Here is a 19,074-nt window from a genome sequence, read left to right as displayed (position 1 = left end):
AATATTTTACTATGTAGTAATTCTATATTTATTTATTTATTTCCTAAGATCTTCACTTCGTAGCCTATCCATCCTTGTACATCCTCTAATACATCTCAAAAATCTCATTTCTTCCTTTGAGTTGCCACTCACGGTTCGGTGCCGTGAAGCGATGTGGGTAAAGCCATTACTTTTTAAAATTCCATTTTCGTTTCTTTCCTAATAGTATTTTTAGAAGTTCTTTCGCCGGCTTGGAAGGTAGCAGGCTTTGCGGTAGTTGAAAAACTTAAATTAAAGCTTTTCTTTAAATAAAACCAAAATCTGAAGGGATTATAATTTATATTTGTAAGATGTCAGGGTCTAGTTACCTTAATGTTAATGCATAGGTGCCACACTATTAATTAGTCAGGGCAGACTACGTGCCAAAGACAGTCTTATGTGTATAGGTTGTCGCGACTGCCTCAAATCCAGACATACTATCGTCTTGCCGAGTCTGCAATCAAGTATAATACTGCTCTTCCGCCCTCGTTAGCACACACTACAATTATTTAGCGGTAATCTTAATCAAATAAAGTGGCTTGGGAAGCAGGAAGTTAGTCGCAAGTTGGAAGACTGAAACTGTGGTGAACAATCAGCTATAATTAAGAGGTTCATTGTCCTCTCTGAATTTGCATCTTACATTAGCGAAGATTGAAAATTACGGTCGTGTTTGTTTTTGACGAGAGCACATGAAAAACATTTGCATCTGGCGAATGCTTTCTCTTGCACGCCATTAAAGATACTTCAGTCAATCATATTAATCATTATCTTTAACACGAAGCGGGTACTCACTGATCCACAAACTGTCAATACATTTGCCATTTATATAAGGGGCATTCAGAAAGAGACGAGCCGGAGGCATAATTACAGAAACGGAGTACCTGTATGTTAGAAGTATTGATCCTGGCTGTTGAGACACATGTCCCACTGTGACACAAGGCGGTGAATGGCTGCGATGTTAACCAGTTCCGCACGTACAGCTGGACGTCGTCGTCCAAGGTGAATCGTTTGCCACTCAGAGCCTTTTTAAGGGCATCAAAAATTGAGTATCTTAGGGAGAGAGGTCTGGACTGTATGGAGGGTGGACGAGACCCTCCCATTTGAATTTCTGCAGGAGTCCACGATGTGTTGTCCGTATGAGTCTTTGCACTGTAACGGAGCAGAATGACTCCACGGTGGAGATGGCCTAGTCGTTTTGATCTGATCGCTTGGCGAAGGATGGTCAAGGTTTGCGAGCAACGCTGGGCATTCACTGTTATCCCGTGCTACAGGAAGTGAATCAGAAGGGGGCCATCTTGGTCACATCTTGCAATGCGTCTGGTAACGTTGGACGATTGATGCATGCTGCTCCTATATCTGTATAGTCACGTGAATTGTACGTGTGCCCTCTAGCGACGGGCTGTGAACTTCCACGCTCTGGTCGAAACCACACCTCGTTACACACGCCACGATATTACACTCCTGTCACCGGTTTGCGCTTTCCAGACTCCGTCTCGTTTCTTTTTGAACGCCCCTTATAGAATCCAATAAAACCACACCAAACACTTTGAATTTAGAAATTAAATTAAGGTGATCATATGTTCTACTGGTTGTATACATGGAAGAATCCTGGAGATACTAGAAGGTATCAGATAGATTATACAGTATAATGGTAAGACAGAGATTTAGGAACCAGGTTTTAAATTGTAAGACATTTCCAGGGGCAGATGTGGACTCTGATCACAATCTATTGGTTATGAACTGTAGATTAAAACTGAAGAAACTGCAAAAAGGTGGGAATTTAAGGAGATGGGACCTGGATAAACTGACTAAACCAGAGGTTGTACCGAGTTTCAGGGAGAGCATAAGGGAACAATTGACAGGGATGGGGGAAAGAAATACAGTAGAAGAAGAATGGGTAGCTCTGAGGGATGAAGGCAGCAGAGAATCAAGTAGGTAAAAAGACGAGGGCTAGTAGAAATGCTTGGGTAACAGAAGAAATATTGAATTTAATTGATGAAAGGAGAAAATATAAAAACGCAGTAAATGAACCAGGAAAAAAGGAATACAAACGTCTCAAAAATGAGATCGACAGGAAGTGCAAAATGGCTAAGCAGGGATGGCTAGAGAACAAATGTAAGGATGTAGAGGCTTATCTCAATAGGGGTTAGATAGATACTGCCTACAGGAAAATTGAAGAGACCTTCGGAGAAAAGAGAGCCACTTGTGTGAATATCAACAGCTCAGATGGAAACCCAGTTCTAAGCAAAGAAGGGAAAGCAGAAAGGTGGAAGGAGTATATAGAGGGTCTATACAAGGGCGATGTACTTGAGGACAATATTATGGAAATGGAAGAGGATGTAGATGAAGATGAAATGGGAGATACGATACTGCGTGAAGAGTTTGACAGAGCACTGAAAGATCTGCGTCGAAACAAGGCCCCGGGAGTAGACAACACTCCATCGGAACTACTGACGGCCTTGGGAGAGCCAGTCCTGACAAAACTCTATCATCTGGTGTGAAAGATGTATGAGACAGGTGAAATACCCTCAGACTTCAAGAAGAATATAAAAATCCCAATCCCGAAGAAAGCAGGTGTTGACAGATGTGAAAATCAGCAAACTATCAGTTTAATAAGTCACAGCTGCAAAATACTAACGCAAATTCATTACAGACGAATGGAAAAACTGGTAGAAGCCGACCTCGGCGAAGATCAGTTTGGATTCCGCAGAAATGTTGGAACACGTGAGGCAATACTGACCCTACGACTTATCTTAGAAAATAGATTAAGGAAAGGCACACCTACATTTCTAGCATTTGTAGACTTAGAGAAAGCTTTTGACAATATTGACTGGAATACTCTCTTTCAAATTATAAAGGTGGCAGGGGTAAAATACAGGGAGCGAAGGCTATTTACAATTTGTACAGAAACCAGATGGCAGTTACAAGAGTTGAGGGACATGAAAGGGAAGCAGTGGTTGGGAAGGAAGTGAGACAGGGTTGTAGCCTGTCCCCGATGTTATTCAATCTGTGCATTGAGCAAGCAATAAAGGAAACAAAAGAAAAATTCCGAGTAGGTATTAAAACCCACGGAGAAGAAATAAAAACTTTAAGGTTCGCCGATGACATTGTAATTGTGTCAGAGATAGCAAAGGACTTGGAAGAGCAGTTGAACGGAATGGACAGTGTCTTGAAAGGAGGATATAAGATGAACATCAACAAAAGCAAAACGAGGATAATGGAATGTAGTCGAACTAAGTCGGATGATGCTGAGGGAATTAGGTTAGGAAATGAGACACTAAAAGTAGTAAAGGAGTTTTGCTATTTGGGGAGCAAAATAACTGATGATGGTCGAAGTTGAGAGTATATAAAATGTAGACTGGCAAATGCAAGGACAGCGTTTCTGAAGAAGAGAAATTTGTTAACATCGAGTATAGATTTAAGTGTCAGGAAGTCGTTTCTAAAAGTATTTGTATGGAGTGTAACCATGTATGGAAGTGAAACATGGACGATAAATAGTTTGGACAAGAAGAGAATAGAAGCTTTAGAAATGTGGTGCTACAGAAGAATGCTGAAGATTAGATGGGTAGATCACATAACTAATGAGGAGGTATTGAATAGAATTGGGGAGAAGAGGAGTTTGTGGCACAACTTGACAAGAAGAAGGGACCGGTTGGTAGGACATGTTCTGAGGCATCAAGGTATCACAAATTTAGCGTTGGAGGGCAGCGTGGAGGGTAAAAATCGTAGAGGGAGACCAAGAGATGAATAAGCTGATTCAGAAGGATGTAGGTTGCAGTAGATACTGGGAGATGAAGAAGCTTGCACAGGATAGAGTAGCATGGAGAGCTGCATCAAAACAGTCTCAGGACTGAAGACAACAACAACAACATGTTCTAGATTAAAACTTTATGATACTGCATAACAATCTTAATTAGATATAATAAATGTAAAGTATCACTTTTATTTGTTATCTCTGCTGATGACCAATTCCTACGCCTCATCTCCTCTCCCTCCAGCTTAACTCCCGTCGCTCCGCCATTTTTGTTTCACTCGACCTCGAAAAGGCCTACGACCTTGTCTGGCGTCCTGGTCTCCTGTTTAAACTCCAGACCTACGCCCTTCCTATCAACTATGTCCATATGATTGCTTCCTTCATCTCCCACAGCCCCTCTTATGTTACCACCCATAATGCTGATTCCCACACCTTCTAGCACTCTGCGGGTGTGCCCCAGGTCTCTGTAATCTCCCCTCTCCTCTACCTCCTGTACACGGCAGATATGCCCCAACCCCTCCCCCCCCCCCTTTCCAGTACACCTCCTGCAGTATGCCGATTACACTGCCTCCCTTGCCCTCGCTCCTACCCTTCGATGGTCCCAACGCCTTCTCCAAAATCATCTTGACCTTTTTGCCACGTGGTGTAACCAGTGGCTCCTGAAAATCAATCCTTCCAAGACCCAGGCAATCATCGTAGGTCGTACCACTCGCTCCTTCTGGCTCCTTAATTTCTCCCTGACCATCTGTGCCTGTCCTGTCCATCTGTCCCCCACCCTCACCTACCTTGGGCTCACCATTGACCGTCACCTCACCTGGATCCCTCATCTCCACTCTATCCAATCCAAAGCCCACAACCGTCTCCGACTCCTCAAACTCCTCTCGGGCCGGACATGGGGGTTGAACCCCTCCACCATCCTCCACACCTACAAATCCTTAATCTGTACCATCCTCTGTTATTCTAGTCCCGCCTGGATATCTGCCCCCCCCCACCCGGCCCCCAATTCTATAAGTCCCTCCAGATCCTCGAGATCCATGCACTCTGCCTTGCCTTCCGTATATGACTCCAGTCCCCCATGCGGATACTCAATGACTTGATTCCTTCTCCTTTTCCTCGAACATATCTACATCCTTTACACCTCCTGTCGCCTTGCTCCCCCTCATCCCCTGTTTGTTCCTTTCCTCTCCAAATCTCGTCCTCTGCTGCGCCTTCACTGTTGTGTCCCTCCTACTCTTCACCTCTCCACCCTTCATCTCCTTTCCCAAGGTGGCTTCCATCGACTCCCCCTCTAGGATGATGCCCTCTCTCCCTCCATTTATCCCTCCTATCAACTCTGATCCTCACCTCCCCCTCCCTTCCTCGGTTCTTTCCCCAGGCTCCCTCTTCCCCCCCTCCCATCCTGTTTTTCCCCCACCTACCCTCTCTCTGCCTCCCTTCTTAACCCCTGAGTCCTTTTTGCGCTCTCTCCCCCACCTGTCCCACTCCTTCTCGAGTCTGCCCAGTCCTCCTTTTCTATGTGCCCTCGCTCCATCGGCTCTCCCTTTTTTTCTTTTCTCTCCTCCCCCTCTTTTCCCCCTCATAGGTCTGGGTACCCCCCCTCCCCCCCCCCCCACCTGCCGCCGTGTCACCTCTATAGTGCTGTTATAAGTGAGTGTTAAGTGTTGTGTGTCCCCTGCCAGTGTTGCAAACAGCCACCATATACTGTCTCTAGTTGTGTTTTTTATCTCGTGCGAACAGAAACCAGACTGTCGCCATGGTTTTTAATTGTGCGTGTCTCCTCCTTGTGTCTCTTCATCCGCATTGTCACCGAAGTGTTTTTAAATTTTAAATTCCACAACTTTTCGCCATTTTACAGTATTTTACAATGTCATCGTTTTATCGCCTGTTTTTCTTGTTTGTTAATATTCTCATTATGTTTTTTAACTTTTCTGTTGGCTGTAGAGCAGCATATTACGCTGCTGCCAGCCCCCCCCCCCCCTACCCCGCCATTGGGGGGGGGGGGGGGGAATTGAAATCCGATAAAGAAAAAAAGTTATTTGTTACAAAAAGTACATTGTCTAAAACTAATAATAAACATACTGAAACAGATGAAATAAATATCTAACTCAGGATAAATCATTTGATAATTGTTAAGCCTGATGTCCTGAAATATGTTTGAAAAAATTCGGGACACAGCTATAAAAATCGTGACTGTCCAGGAGAAAAAAAAAAAGGCCAGGTCAGATCATCACTTAACTCAGTAAGATGGTAAAACACTTTACAACGAAATTTACGATGGCAGGCGAGACTTTAATGAAGGGTTATAAAAGGAACACATATTCGCCTGAGCATTATGCAACTGTACCAAAAGACCGGACCTCAATACTTCGAACACGTGGTCACTCGGCCATCAGCGTGATTGAACACTGAAGAAAAAACATCAGAAATGCTCAAAAATGCAAAGCTATGCGCCTGTATCACTTACCCATTACGTTTAAAACAACATTTTAGCTCGAGAACGCGTCTCTATTGTCATTCTAAAGATCGCCACAATCAGAAAATGACTTTCACACGCCGTCAGTAATCGCTTCCTACATGACACGTTAGTTTCAACTAATTAGTGTGAAATAATAACTTGTCACTATTCAGGCGCTGTTTCGGAGACTTGGAGCAGAGTCCGAAAAACGTTACTAAATTAAACGTGAAACAAATATTTTCGGTGGAGCGTTCATATGCATGAGCTGCCTCTAAGGCAGTCCAATAGACTTGATGTTCAGAGCTCGCCAGTACTGGAGCTGGCACACGCCTCCACTAGACATTTGTGCTTCCGCCCAGTAAGTCACATTACTCATTATCAATTTTCCAAATGAATGAATACATTCAAAATGCAACAGAGGGAACAAGCTATTAGTTTTTGTCTTCCACTACGTTCTTAAGTATACTGTGAAAATGTATAGTTCTTAGCCTGATGGGTTAAGAAACTAGAGACTACTTTACGACGTTCGCCATGTATCGAGAGATCACAAAGCAGACAATCTACGGGAGTTCCCCCAGAAATAGCCGTTCCCAATTTTTTTTTTTTTTTTGCTCATGGAAGGTCGACATACGCCAAGATTGCTCTAGAACACTCGAGTTACTCTCTGACTGCCCGTACAAATGAGACACCATCTAACATCCTGCATGCTAACAACAGGAGCATTTTCGCCGGATGGACACACCCACCGCCTTCTGTTTAACGTCCAAGCGTCCGCCTGCCTAATGACAGTTAATGTGCTCTCTCTTATGTGAATATTGTACTTTAAGACTGCATTAAGTGACGAAATAAATAGTTTAATCACATTACCTTGTGGGTGCGACGGTTACTTGTCTTTAAATTTAAGTGAACTCTTTTACATTATTACCAAAATTTTACTTGGGACTTCAAATAAAAGTAAATGAAAGACGAATAACCCTGAGATAGTGGTTCGGTGTGGGGCGGCGTAGGGGTGAAGTGGACTATGGTAGTCGTCGTGGGGTTGTGGAGCATTGCGGCTGCGGCGGGGACGGAGCCTCTCCGTCGTTTCTAGGCCCACGGTTAACATACAATACAATACAATACAATACAATACAATACAAATGAAAGACGAAGGAGGAGACATTTATACAATTCCACATAACGTAGTTGCTACGTTATAGCCACTAACGGCAGGCAGATTCGTAAGCTTATAAAAATATTGGGGAAAAGTTAACGTATTTGCTTTTTGTATTATATAAAATAAGGGACTTAGTGGAAAACTTCTAGGAAGCAGAATGGGCGCTAAGATAAAAACGTAATCGTTTAGTTTCCTCCCACTGATGTCACATTTCCCAACGTCATTTGCCATTTTATCAAGAGTCATATATTCGGTTTTCGTTTTCAGCCATCCCACGTCTACATATCATGAATATCGTATAAAAAGCCGACGCTCCTACTATGATTGTTCAAAAGGCCAAATACATCTTTTAGTATAGGCAGAATCCTGTATCGACAATAAGATAGAAAAGATTTACCGTAAAGGAGCGGTTTGCATCACCTTCATCAATAAGTTCATGGTTAGACTCATTGGCAAAACACCTCTTCACTGTCCTGCGAATAATTTTCTTTTCCTTTTGTAGATCCGAATGAAATCCATATTTGGAAGCAAGCAGATTTGGGTCCATTATCGTTCTATTAAAGCTCTCTTCTGATATCTTCTTCAAAAAACTAGATCCACAATACTGTGTAGGTTTAATTTTACGCGCCATTTTCGGTTGAAAAACTGAGGGATTTCCCGTGGGACTTCGTGAAGTATTTCGGCTTAAGTCTCTACAGTTTCATGAAGTTTCGATAGACGGCGGCGCGCTATACGTGGCATTCAAAACGGCCTCTGTAACGGAGGTGAGTTTCACGAGAGAACTGAATTGAGTTTCTTTCGGCGGAAAACCAGAGCATCGCAGATATTCATAGGCGCTTGCAGAATGTTTGCAGAGACATGACAGTGAACCAAAGCACGATGAGTCGTCGGGTGGGGCGTCTCTCGACCGCAACGACGTCGCGCATATCTCTCCGATCTCCCGCATTGGAACGTACGGACACTCTCATTCGACGTGATCGACGGATCGCAATCCAACACCTCGCTGCACAACTGGATGTCTCTGTTGGTAGTGCTGACACACTCTTTGGGGTAGTCAAAGGTGTGTGCCCGCTGGGTTCCTAGCCGCCTATCGGAGGACCACAAACAGCAACGAAGGACCATCTGCGCGGAATTTCTTGCGTGTTACGAGGATGATCTTGGCAATTTTTTGTCGAAAATCGTGACAGGAGACCAGTGGAGTGGTATCATGCGGGCATACAAGCCCTCCCAGTAAGGTGCTGTAAGGCGGTCGCATTGAACGTAGTTTATGTTGAAAAATTGGGTTTTGTAGCCAATAGAGTGGAGATTAATATGGTGTATTCGAGTCCTGAAGAAAATCGACTTGCTTGCAGTAAAAAATGTGATACTTTACTTGTTCAATGCACCTCATAGTATTCTGAACGCACCTCTTAGCATTCTGAACGTGTGGTTCTCATACAGGTACAACAAACTGCTGACGCAACTACCTAGTTCTGAAGACGATCCAGGAAGATCGAAACTAGTCATACTGTAAACAAAAGTGCAACTGGGACTGAAAAATAAACTATATATTAAAACTGATTTAAACCAACTGCGATATGGTCGCGTATACAAGTAGTGATCCATTACTGTCTAATGTGTTTCATTCCAGTCTTTAATCACAATATGAATTCTTTAGACCAGGGGTCTCCAAACTAGTCCGCGGGCCACATTCACTCCTCTACCAAGTCATAAGGGCCAAAATCTACCTAGTGGGATTAAAGTACCCTAGCACTCCATGATCACCTATTGTAAGGCTAAAGGAAAGATAAAATCGCAAAAATCTGAGGTTGTGGGAATAGCTAGCACTGAAACGAACTACGATTTCTATTTAATTACATAATTTTGATTGGTGGACGTACCTGACTGAAATTCTGGCGTATTTTATTCTGGACAATTTCTAAAGTTTAGACGATGACCGGTTTCAGTCCGTAATGACCATCCTCAGATCTTAGGACATGGTGTAAAAAATATGTGAGGATGGTCATTACGGACTGAAACCGGTCATCGTCTAAAGAATTCATATTGTGATCAAAGACTGGAGTATAAAACATTTCACAGATTTAAACATTAATACAGTCCTGTTCTCTCACCGCTAATATGATGGCTCTAGCACAACCTAACATAACAATCGCGACAGCCCTTCACTTTTTCGACACCCACTGAAGCACGTCCAGCAAGCGATTCTTCTAATGTGATATCGGATGAGTGCGAATGCTATCGCGTATATTGATTTGTAACTGTTTTTACAGCAGAGAGCCAATGTAGTGCCTTAAAAATCTCCAATAACTAAAATAATGACACAACATTTGTCACTCTTTAATTTCCTAAGGACCATGGGAGGTATAAAACGGTATATTGTGACAATTTATTTACGAATCTCTCGTAACCTACAGATATTTACATAAGTTTGTCGTTTTCCATTAATAACTAAAAATTACTGGTTAACACTAGAAGACCTGACCTTTTGCAGGAAACGTCGTATATCTATCCAACAACGCGAAGTTTTGTTTGCCACAATTCCAGCCTAATGTGAATATGGAAAGTAGAAAATCTGTATGAAATATAATACTTACATTATTTAACGTACCAATTACGCCAAAACATCTGTAGCTGAAGAGAAAATCGCATTGACGTGAGAATAAAACGTCAAAAACAATAAAACTGTTTCTCAACACAAATTAAACCAATTGCACAATTGTCGCTGCATCCGAGTGACAAACGGCAACAGTCTTAAAAACATTCGCTTCTAAAGCCAAAATAATTACATTTACAAAAATATTCATATATTAGGAAGTCGAGTGATGTGTAAGAACGGGCGAATCATGATACTCCATAAAATGTCTTTGCGTATCAAGGAACCTGCCTATCGTAATAAGAACAGACAAAAACAGAAATATATGCTTCTCATGCATGAAATATGTGTTTAAACTCTCATTTTTTCGGCAGAGTAAACTGAAATATACACATATTGAAAATATATCTTCCTGAATAAGTTGTAGCTTATGTCATTGAATAAGTGAGATTCGGCAGCTTTTACATTTATCACGGTAATTCGTGTCCCTTGGTAATGTACGTACGCAAAATATATAACAACTATTTCGTTAATTAAGTAGAAAATTAATGAAAAACTAACATTATTCTTTCGACAAGTGCTACCTCACCGCCTGGAACGCTGGTGTCGCGACTGTATATATTACACTGCAGCTGTAGTGGAAGCAAGTTTCTGCGTCCGCTTACCTTCCCCCACAGGAATTCCCACCTCTCTGTGCTCACAGTGAACAGCTCCGAACAATGTACAGGGTGATTCACGAAAATATGCAAATGTTGTAATATGCTATTCTACAAGTAAAACTAAAGAAAAAAGTTCATATAAACATAGATCTGCAAATGTTTAGTTACGGAGTTACGGCTAATAAAAGATTTTCCCTGAAATTTAGCAACTTCGCTAACATGAAGCTATCGTAAAACTGCACGAGGTTAAAGTGAAGCACGATTTCCATTTATTTTGTTGCTATTGGTCTGGTGAATCTAATAAAACATATCCCAGACGTGTGTCTGTAGTAGTTTCCCAGAACAGCGAGAAAAGCAAAGATTATTATGCTAATAAATTTGTTCACTTGCATTAGGAATGTAGAAACGTTTATGTCCTTGTTGGCAACCGTTAGTGAGTTGTTTCAGTAGTTTCCTAACCTTTAAACGAGTTAGTTTTCTGTATTGTTCAGTGAAAGAACATAATAACAACAATGTATTTGAGTGAAACCACATAGTAACTGTAATAGTTTGTAGATTATTTATGAAACAGGGGTGCTTTTCAAATTTACGACAGAGGAATATGCGGATATGGTGTTTATTACCATCATTTTTCCAAAACTAAATTCTCTGCAATTTCTGTTCAAAATCTTGTGCAATTGTCTGGAATTTAAAAAAACAAATTGGGCCATGTAGTTAAATTAAAAATTTTACAAAATTACGTCTTTGCTTCTCTGGATGTCTGGGAAACTACTGCAGATGCACGTCTGGGACATGTTTTATTAGATTCATCAGATCAATAACAACACAATAAATGGAAATCGTGCTTTATGTTAACGTCGTACAGTTTCGTGATGGTTTCATATTAGCGAACTTGCTAAATTTCAGGTAAAATCTTTTATTAGCCGTATCTCCGTAACTAAACATTTGCGGACCGATATTTATATGAACTTTTTTATTTGGTTTTACTTGTAGAATAACATATTAAAATATTTGCATATCTTCGTCTATCACCCTGTATACAATCGCAAACTCGACTCCAATAATCCTGTCGTTTCCCCTCTACTTTCTAACCCTCATATGGTGCCGCGCATTTACCAACACGTCCTATCAACCTTCCACCTACACATCCTCCACATGCTCTCCCAAAGAAACTTCAACCATCTCCCCCTCCAAGATCATGAACTCTACCCCGACCTGCAAGATACAGGACTACCTTATCAGGACTTCTTCCCCCTTCCCTCCCATATTTCCTCACCCCCTTTCTTCCTCATTTGCCTTTCTTTCCTCACCCTACTTTTCCCACCAACTATTAGGGTCACAAATCCCCCCCTCCCCCTTCTACTTCACTCCCTCTTCTGCCCCAGCACTTCTCCTACTCTACCGCTGCTATGCACCAGTCCTCCATCCTTATACGACCACTTTCCTACCCTCCACAACAGCCATTCTTTTCCCCTTCAACAGCTCTGTGTTTCATTGCAGGTTCTTCCAGGTTCTTGTGACAGGAAAGTGCTTCTTTCAAATATCAGTGTTTCGGCAGTATGTTTTAAATGTGCATTTGTTGTGTTTCATTTTATCCTCTGCTATTACTGTTTTTAACAACCAATTTAAGAAGTCATCTAAACTTCCGTTTTATTTTTTTAGGTTTAAAAAGTTTTAAATTTAATGTAAATATCTACGCTATTTGTTTCTTGTTTTTTTTCATCTGGCTAAATTTTTTACGTCAGTTGGCTGAAGAGCGAGTTGCGTGTACCGCCGACAACCCCCTCCCCCCTCTTGCCCATATGGGGCACGGGGGGATGAAATGACAATAAAGAGAAAAAATGGAAGCACGCTGTGCTGTCATGGCCGACCTGGTGGCGACGGTGAGGTTGGCACCCCTGTCGAGGCGGTAGGCGGTCTGCATGCGGTTGGAGCCGCGCACGCGCGTCACGCCGGAGAACTGCGTCTCCAGCACGTCCAGCCGGAAGCGCCGGATGAAGTCGAACGCCTGCAGGTCGTCCTCACCGGGACGGAAGTCTGCGCACGGCAGCCGCAGCTGCTCCTCCTCCTCCAGCAGCTCTGTGGGCAAATCCCAGGCAATAGTTGTCACTTCAGCAGCTCAGGGCTAAGCTTCACAAAGGGCGCCTCTTAGTAAACTAGGAGCTCGGATGCCCATTGCTTTTGTCTCTGGAAGCAACAGAGGCCGATTAGCTAAACTCGACGTTTGTGACTATAGAACGGTCGATAGGGAGATAAGATTATCGATAGAGGTGGGAAGTTGGATCGAACTTGGACAGATTGCATGTGAAAAATCGGGAGTGTAGTACGATATGTTTTTATTTTGTCTTAGTTTCACGTATGGCTATGTTCTTTGAAGACAGTAAACTGGAACTAAATCTACGATGACTGTTCTGAGAGTAAGGTCCAACTGAACGTGAAATGGAAACCACTTCGAAAACCAAAAATATTTTATTTGCAGTGGTTGGTTACGCCTTCCAGGTACTTCCTACAAAGTTGCTGCTCCGACTTAACCATTTGTCGTAGCGTTGTACCAACTTTCCATTACACTCGTCATAGAAGGCAGCCGCTTGTGCTTTCCGCCAATTCTCTACGCTGGTCTATAGCTAGTTGCGTGTGCCAAAACGTTGTATTCATAGCCAGCGTTTCATGTGAGCACAGATGAAACTCAAAGAGAGCCAATTACGGGCTGTATTGTGGCCGATCAAACACTTCTCCCATCGAAAACTCTGCAGGAGCATCTTCATTGCTCCTGTAGAGTGTTGTCATGAAGAAGGAAATGTTGACAGTTACGTTACGTGGGCTGTATATAGACCAAATGACTTACCAGACCGTCATACTTCGTGGGAGAAACTATTTGTCTAAGCGTCTTTACGCGATCACTGTGTGCTCAGAACTGAAAAGAGGGACGTGACGCGATCGACGGACTTACTAGAGACACTGCCCAACACATCTGTGCAAAGCTTCATCGAATTTTTCACTGTAGTTTCCCTTTCGCGCCTGATCGGACCCATTTTCCGAACAGCCCTCGCACATGCGGAGTATAAGGGATGTCGAAGGAGTTGCTCCCTCTCAGGAACTACAGCAGCAGCGGAGCGCCACGTTGCTGAATGGGTGTTGAAATCTCTGTACAAGTACATTGTTAAAGTGCTCAGCCGGCCGTGGTGGCCGTGCGGTTCTAGGCGCTACAGTCTGGAACCGCGCTGATGCTACGGTCGCTGGTTCGAATCCTGCCTCGGGCATGGATGTGTGTGATGTCCTTAGGTTAGTTAGGTGTAACTAGTTCTAAGTTCTAGGGGACTGATGACATCAGAAGTTAAGTCCCATAGTGCTCAGAGCCATTTGAACCATTTTTTTAAAGTGCTCAACAAAAGCGTGAGGGTGACACCGAGGCTGTTGCCAAACCGAAGAGAGGGAGTGGGGGTGGGAGAGGATCTTAGAGGGACCTTCTGCAGTTCTGTTCATGTACATGTCAATGTCCCAACCACCCCCTCCCCCCCTGTCCCCCTCCCCCTCGTGATACAGCCACAGGAGGGCGAAGAAAAGGAGGACTGAAAACGCACAAACACCACTGGTGTTCCATCTACATCGCAGGAAATATGAAGGACGTCACATAAAAGACAAAGCCGCAAGCAAGGAAGAATGGGCAACGCACGCTTATTGTGTGCTCCTTTCACGAACAAAAATTCGCTTACGAAAGCTTAGCGCGCCACTGGTTCTCTTCGGAACGTGCACAGTTTTTATGTATTTCTACCCTCCGTAACAGCATCCCAGTGCAGGGGTGCTAGCTGCCTTTGAGCAACGACTAACTAAAAGAATTCTTTTTGTGGACGGGAGAAAGGGGAGCGGGGAGTGGTTGTACGGTTGGTGAAGCTAAAAGGAAGGCGTCCCCGGAGTTCTGTGCAGAGAACTACTCTGGCGTGACAACGCAGTCGGTTTAGAGGCGCCGTGAATAGCCTATGCGGCAGGTGGGGCACGCTCCTCTCGCTGTAAAGTTGTTTTACGGTCGGCGCCTGCTGGTGCTGCAACACGCGTGACGAGGCCGTCAAAAGTGAAGCCACACCTAACAGGCGACACTTCACGCGCTCTGTCCTGCAACTAAATTTAGTTTCGTCATTTCCTTTTCTCCGTGCGATTTCCGCGTTGACGTCAGTTTCTGAATACGTCACAGGTTTAGTTGCAGGTACACAGTGCTACGTACCACAATTTACTTTATTCGAAAATTTGGAGTACTTCGAATTTTTGTCGAATGATGTAAAAGGCTGAGTAACAAATAACGCCACTACCTGTTTATTTAGTGCTTATTTAGCATTTATTGTTTATTTAGCCTGACCAGATTAGGGCCTTAAAGCACTCTCACATCTGACCACGAACAATACAAACCAAAGGTATTACAAATACATTTACACGAATAATAATAATAATAATAATAATAATAGCCGCGCGGGATTAGCCGAGCGGTCTAGGGCGCTGCAGCCATGGACTATGCGGCTGGTCCCGGCGGAGGTTCGAGTCCTCCCTCGGACATGGGTGTGTGTGTTTGTCCTTAGGATAATTTAGGTTAAGTAGGTGTAAGCTTAGGGAATGATGACCTTAGCAGTTAAGTCCCATAAGATTTCACACACATTTGAACATTTGAATAATAATAATAATAATAAATGGTTATAATAATAATGAAAATAACAGTTGACACTAATAATAATAATAATAATAATAATAATAATAATAATAATAACAGTAAAGGGCATTAAGGATGACATAAATCAGTATGGAACATTTGAACACATGTTTAGTATTATAGAAACGGAAGGAATAAGGAAAGAGGAGAAGATGGAAGAGACAGCGGCAGTGTCTGCTGGTAAAAAACAGAATTTAAACAAGTAGCTCTGTCAAGATGGGGAGAGAAAAGTTGTGGGGAGGAGGGATTGTGAGAGTGAGCTGCAGACACGTGTATGGGAGAGATGTCTATTGTGACAGAATGTGGGCCGTTAACTGTCTTTTGGAGTTTGGAAGGATTTTAATGTCTCTAATCTTTTGAGGAAGGTTGCTCAAATCGGTATCCTCATACAGCAAACGATTTAGAGAATATGGCAGTGTTATGTGATGGTACACAGAGGATTTACTTTGTCGTCAACGAGTATTTCTGCTATGCTGTTCAGATAGTAGTGTAAGAGTTGAAAAAAAAAGAGAGAGTGCAGTGATTGAGAGGGCGATGGAGTAGACATAGAGTATGATAGTCTAAGACTGGAAAGTAGCACAGGTCACACCAATATTCAAGAAAGGAAATAGGAGTAACCCATTGAATTACAGACCCGTATCACTGACCTCAATTTGCAGTTGGATTTTGGAGCATATACTGTAATCGACCATTATGAATCACCTTGAAGAAAATGACTTATTGATACATAACCAACACAGATGCAGAAAATATCGTTCTTGTGCAACACAACTAGCTCTTTATATCCATGAAGCAATGAGTGCTGTCGACAAGAGATCTTAGATGGATTCCATATTCCTAGATTTACAGAAGGCTTTTGATACCGTTCCTCACAAGCGACTATTAATCAAATTGCGTGCATATGGAGTATTGTTTCAGTTGTGTGACTAGATTCGTGATTTCCTCTCAGAGAGGTCACAGTTCGTAGTGATAGACAGTAAATCATCGAGTAGAATAGAAGTGATATCTGGCGTTCCGCAAGGTAGTGTCATAGGCCCTCTGCTGTTCTTGATTTACGTAAATGATCTAAGTGATAATCTGAACAGCCCCCTCAGATTGTTTGCAGATGACGCTGTAATTTACCGTCTAGTAAAATCATCAGACGTACAATCCCATTTACAAAATGATCTAGAGAGAATTTCTGTATGGTGCGAAAAGTGGGAATTAGCACTAAATAATGAAAAGTGCGAGGTCATCCAGATGGTTACTAAAAGAAATCCGATAAATTTTGGGTATACGATAAATTGCACAAATCTAAGGACTGTCAATTCGACTAAATACCTAGGAATTACAATTACGAGCAACTTAAATTGGAAAGACCACATAGAGAAATTGTGGGGAAGGCGAAACAAAGACTGCACTTTGTTGGCAAAACAATTAGAAGATGGGACAAACCCACTAAAGAGACAGCCTACATTACACTTGTCCGTCCTCTGCTGGAATATTGCTGCGCGGTATGGGATCCTTACCAGGTAGGATTGACGGAGGACATCGAAAAAGTGCAAAGAAGGGCAGCTCGTTTCGTGTTATCGCGCAATAGGTGTGAGAGTGTCACTGATATCATACGCGAGGTGGGGTGGCAGTCACTGAAACAAAGGCGGTTTTCTTTGAGGCGAGATCTATTTACGAAATTTCAATCACTAACTTTCTCTTCCGAATGTGAAAATATTTTGTTGACACCCACCTAAGTGGGGAGAAATGATCATCACAATAAAATAAGAGAAATCAGAGCTCGAACGGAAAGATTTAAGTGTTCCTTTTTACCACGCGCCGTTCGAGAGTGGAATGGTAGAGAAGTAGTATGAAAATGGTTCGATGAAACCTCTGCCAGGCACTTAAGTGTGAATTGCGGATTAACCATCTAGATGTAGATGTAGGCTCTACCCTTGTCGGCACGCAGCCATGATAACTGTTCGTAGGGAGAAATAATATTGAACACAAGCATTCTAGCCTGCGTGAGCTTTCGTACGAAAGTCTATAGAGAATAGTATCATTGTAAGCAATTAGCTTTGAAGTGAATAGACTTTAGAGTGAATTAAGTGCCCATTCAGATAAGGCAAGTAAATCAGTGTTGTCATCCTAGATGACGGTAAAAATGTTTATTGGACTTGCACTGAGATTTAAATGAAAATCGTCAGCGTGTAGGTGATATCTGCAGTAGAGAGAACGGTTGACACATCGTTAACATATAACAAGAAAAATAATGGGCCCAATACTGATCATTGTGGGACCCCTGACACTACCTACAGCCATTGCAACCTTTTTGTTCCAATCATTACACATTGTTGGCGGGATGGTGGGATGTAAGGTGTGAATGGAACTACTGCACAGCATTTGGAAAAAGAAAAAAAAAAAAAAAAAGACTTGTGAGTTTAGTAAGTAGAATGTCAAAGTCAAGATTGTCAAAAGTTTTAATGAAACCCAAAAAGTACATATGTCCATAGGCTGTTTCAGTTCATCACTCAGAGCGGCCATCGTTCTGCGATTTGACGCTGGAGAGCCTGAAAGTACGAAGGGAGCAGAAGTTCCTTACTACTGGAGCGCTCTTCCGGCAGGACCCTGTGGCATTTAAAATTTTATCATTATCTCAGTCCAATTTATACTATTTATTCTTTGGTGTTTTGAGATTATTTTTCAGTAATATCATTGGGACTGAGCTATGTTTGCCCGATACAGGGGCAAGCAGAGTTCTCAAATACCAACCGACGTATAATTTGAAAGGAAGGAAGATTGGTGTCCAACGACCTGTAAGTAAGCTGGACGAGGTATACGATTAGTAGCACTGTCCACTGCAACATGTTAGGTTCATGACAAAAACCAGGTGATAAGTGCAAAATAGCTTAATTTACTTTTAAAAATGAGTTTTGTATTTTGTTATCACTTTTTGACAATCATCCGTCACTGGGACAGGGAACTTGACAAAAATACCTTGACTGGTTGAAAAATGATGAAATAGTAAGTTACGTATTCTAAGTCTGACCAAACGTGGTCGGTCCGCAGCTCGTGGTCGTGCGGTAGCGTTCTCGCTTCCCGCGCCCGGGTTCCCGGGTTCGATTCCCGGCGGGGTCAGGGATTTTCTCTGCCTCGTGATGACTGGGTGTTGTGTGATGTCCTTAGGTTAGTTAGGTTTAAGTAGTTATAAGTTCTACGGGACTGATGACCGTAGATGTTAAGTCCCATAGTGCTCAGAGCCATTTGAACCAAACGTGGTCAAATGCAGACTCCGTAAATTTACGCGCACGAACTTAATTAGACATGCTTTAAAAGGAACATGTGTCTTTCAGGCAGTGACGCCAAATCGAGGATATTGAGTATGGAAGTTAATAATACCCACAAAAATGTTTATCTTCATGAAAATCGGTGGTAAATTGGTTAGTGTGAATTGGTTCCAGGTGTATGTTTTTTGCTGTGCTTGATCTTACTCTTATCGTGGTGATTTAATGGAGTCCTGATTTATTCGAAGAATTTATAGTCGGTATCCGTTTCCTATTCCTGTTAAATACATCACGTTATTGTGAAGTAGAGTTTTAGCGAAGCCAATAATTGTGCTATAGAGGACATCATACCATATGTCATGTTACGATACCACACTCAAACTGCAATCTTGTGCGGCAAGAAATTCATAAGATTTTATTGCACTGAAATGCCGCGAAAACCTTCGTAGACACACCAAATATATGTTAGATCATATCATCATGATCCTC

General features: G+C 42.5%; 1 protein-coding gene across 3 annotated transcripts in view; it reads right to left on the bottom strand.

Moving 5' to 3' along the window:
* Window positions 1-19,074, bottom strand: part of LOC126092137 (collagen alpha-1(IX) chain-like) — a 362,152-nt gene that overhangs the window by 196,848 nt on the left and 146,230 nt on the right. For all 3 annotated transcript variants that reach the window (XM_049907597.1, XM_049907598.1, XM_049907599.1), the window contains one exon: window positions 12,507-12,714. In XM_049907597.1, coding sequence (XP_049763554.1) covers window positions 12,507-12,714 — 208 coding nt within the window. The remainder of the gene's footprint in view (window positions 1-12,506; window positions 12,715-19,074) is intronic.

The sequence above is a fragment of the Schistocerca cancellata genome, chromosome 7, assembly GCF_023864275.1.
Source record: "Schistocerca cancellata isolate TAMUIC-IGC-003103 chromosome 7, iqSchCanc2.1, whole genome shotgun sequence".
Classification (NCBI taxonomy): Eukaryota; Metazoa; Arthropoda; class Insecta; order Orthoptera; family Acrididae; genus Schistocerca; species Schistocerca cancellata.
The sequence above is the reverse complement of the archived record's forward strand: the minus strand, read 5'-3'. Positions and strand labels throughout refer to the sequence as shown.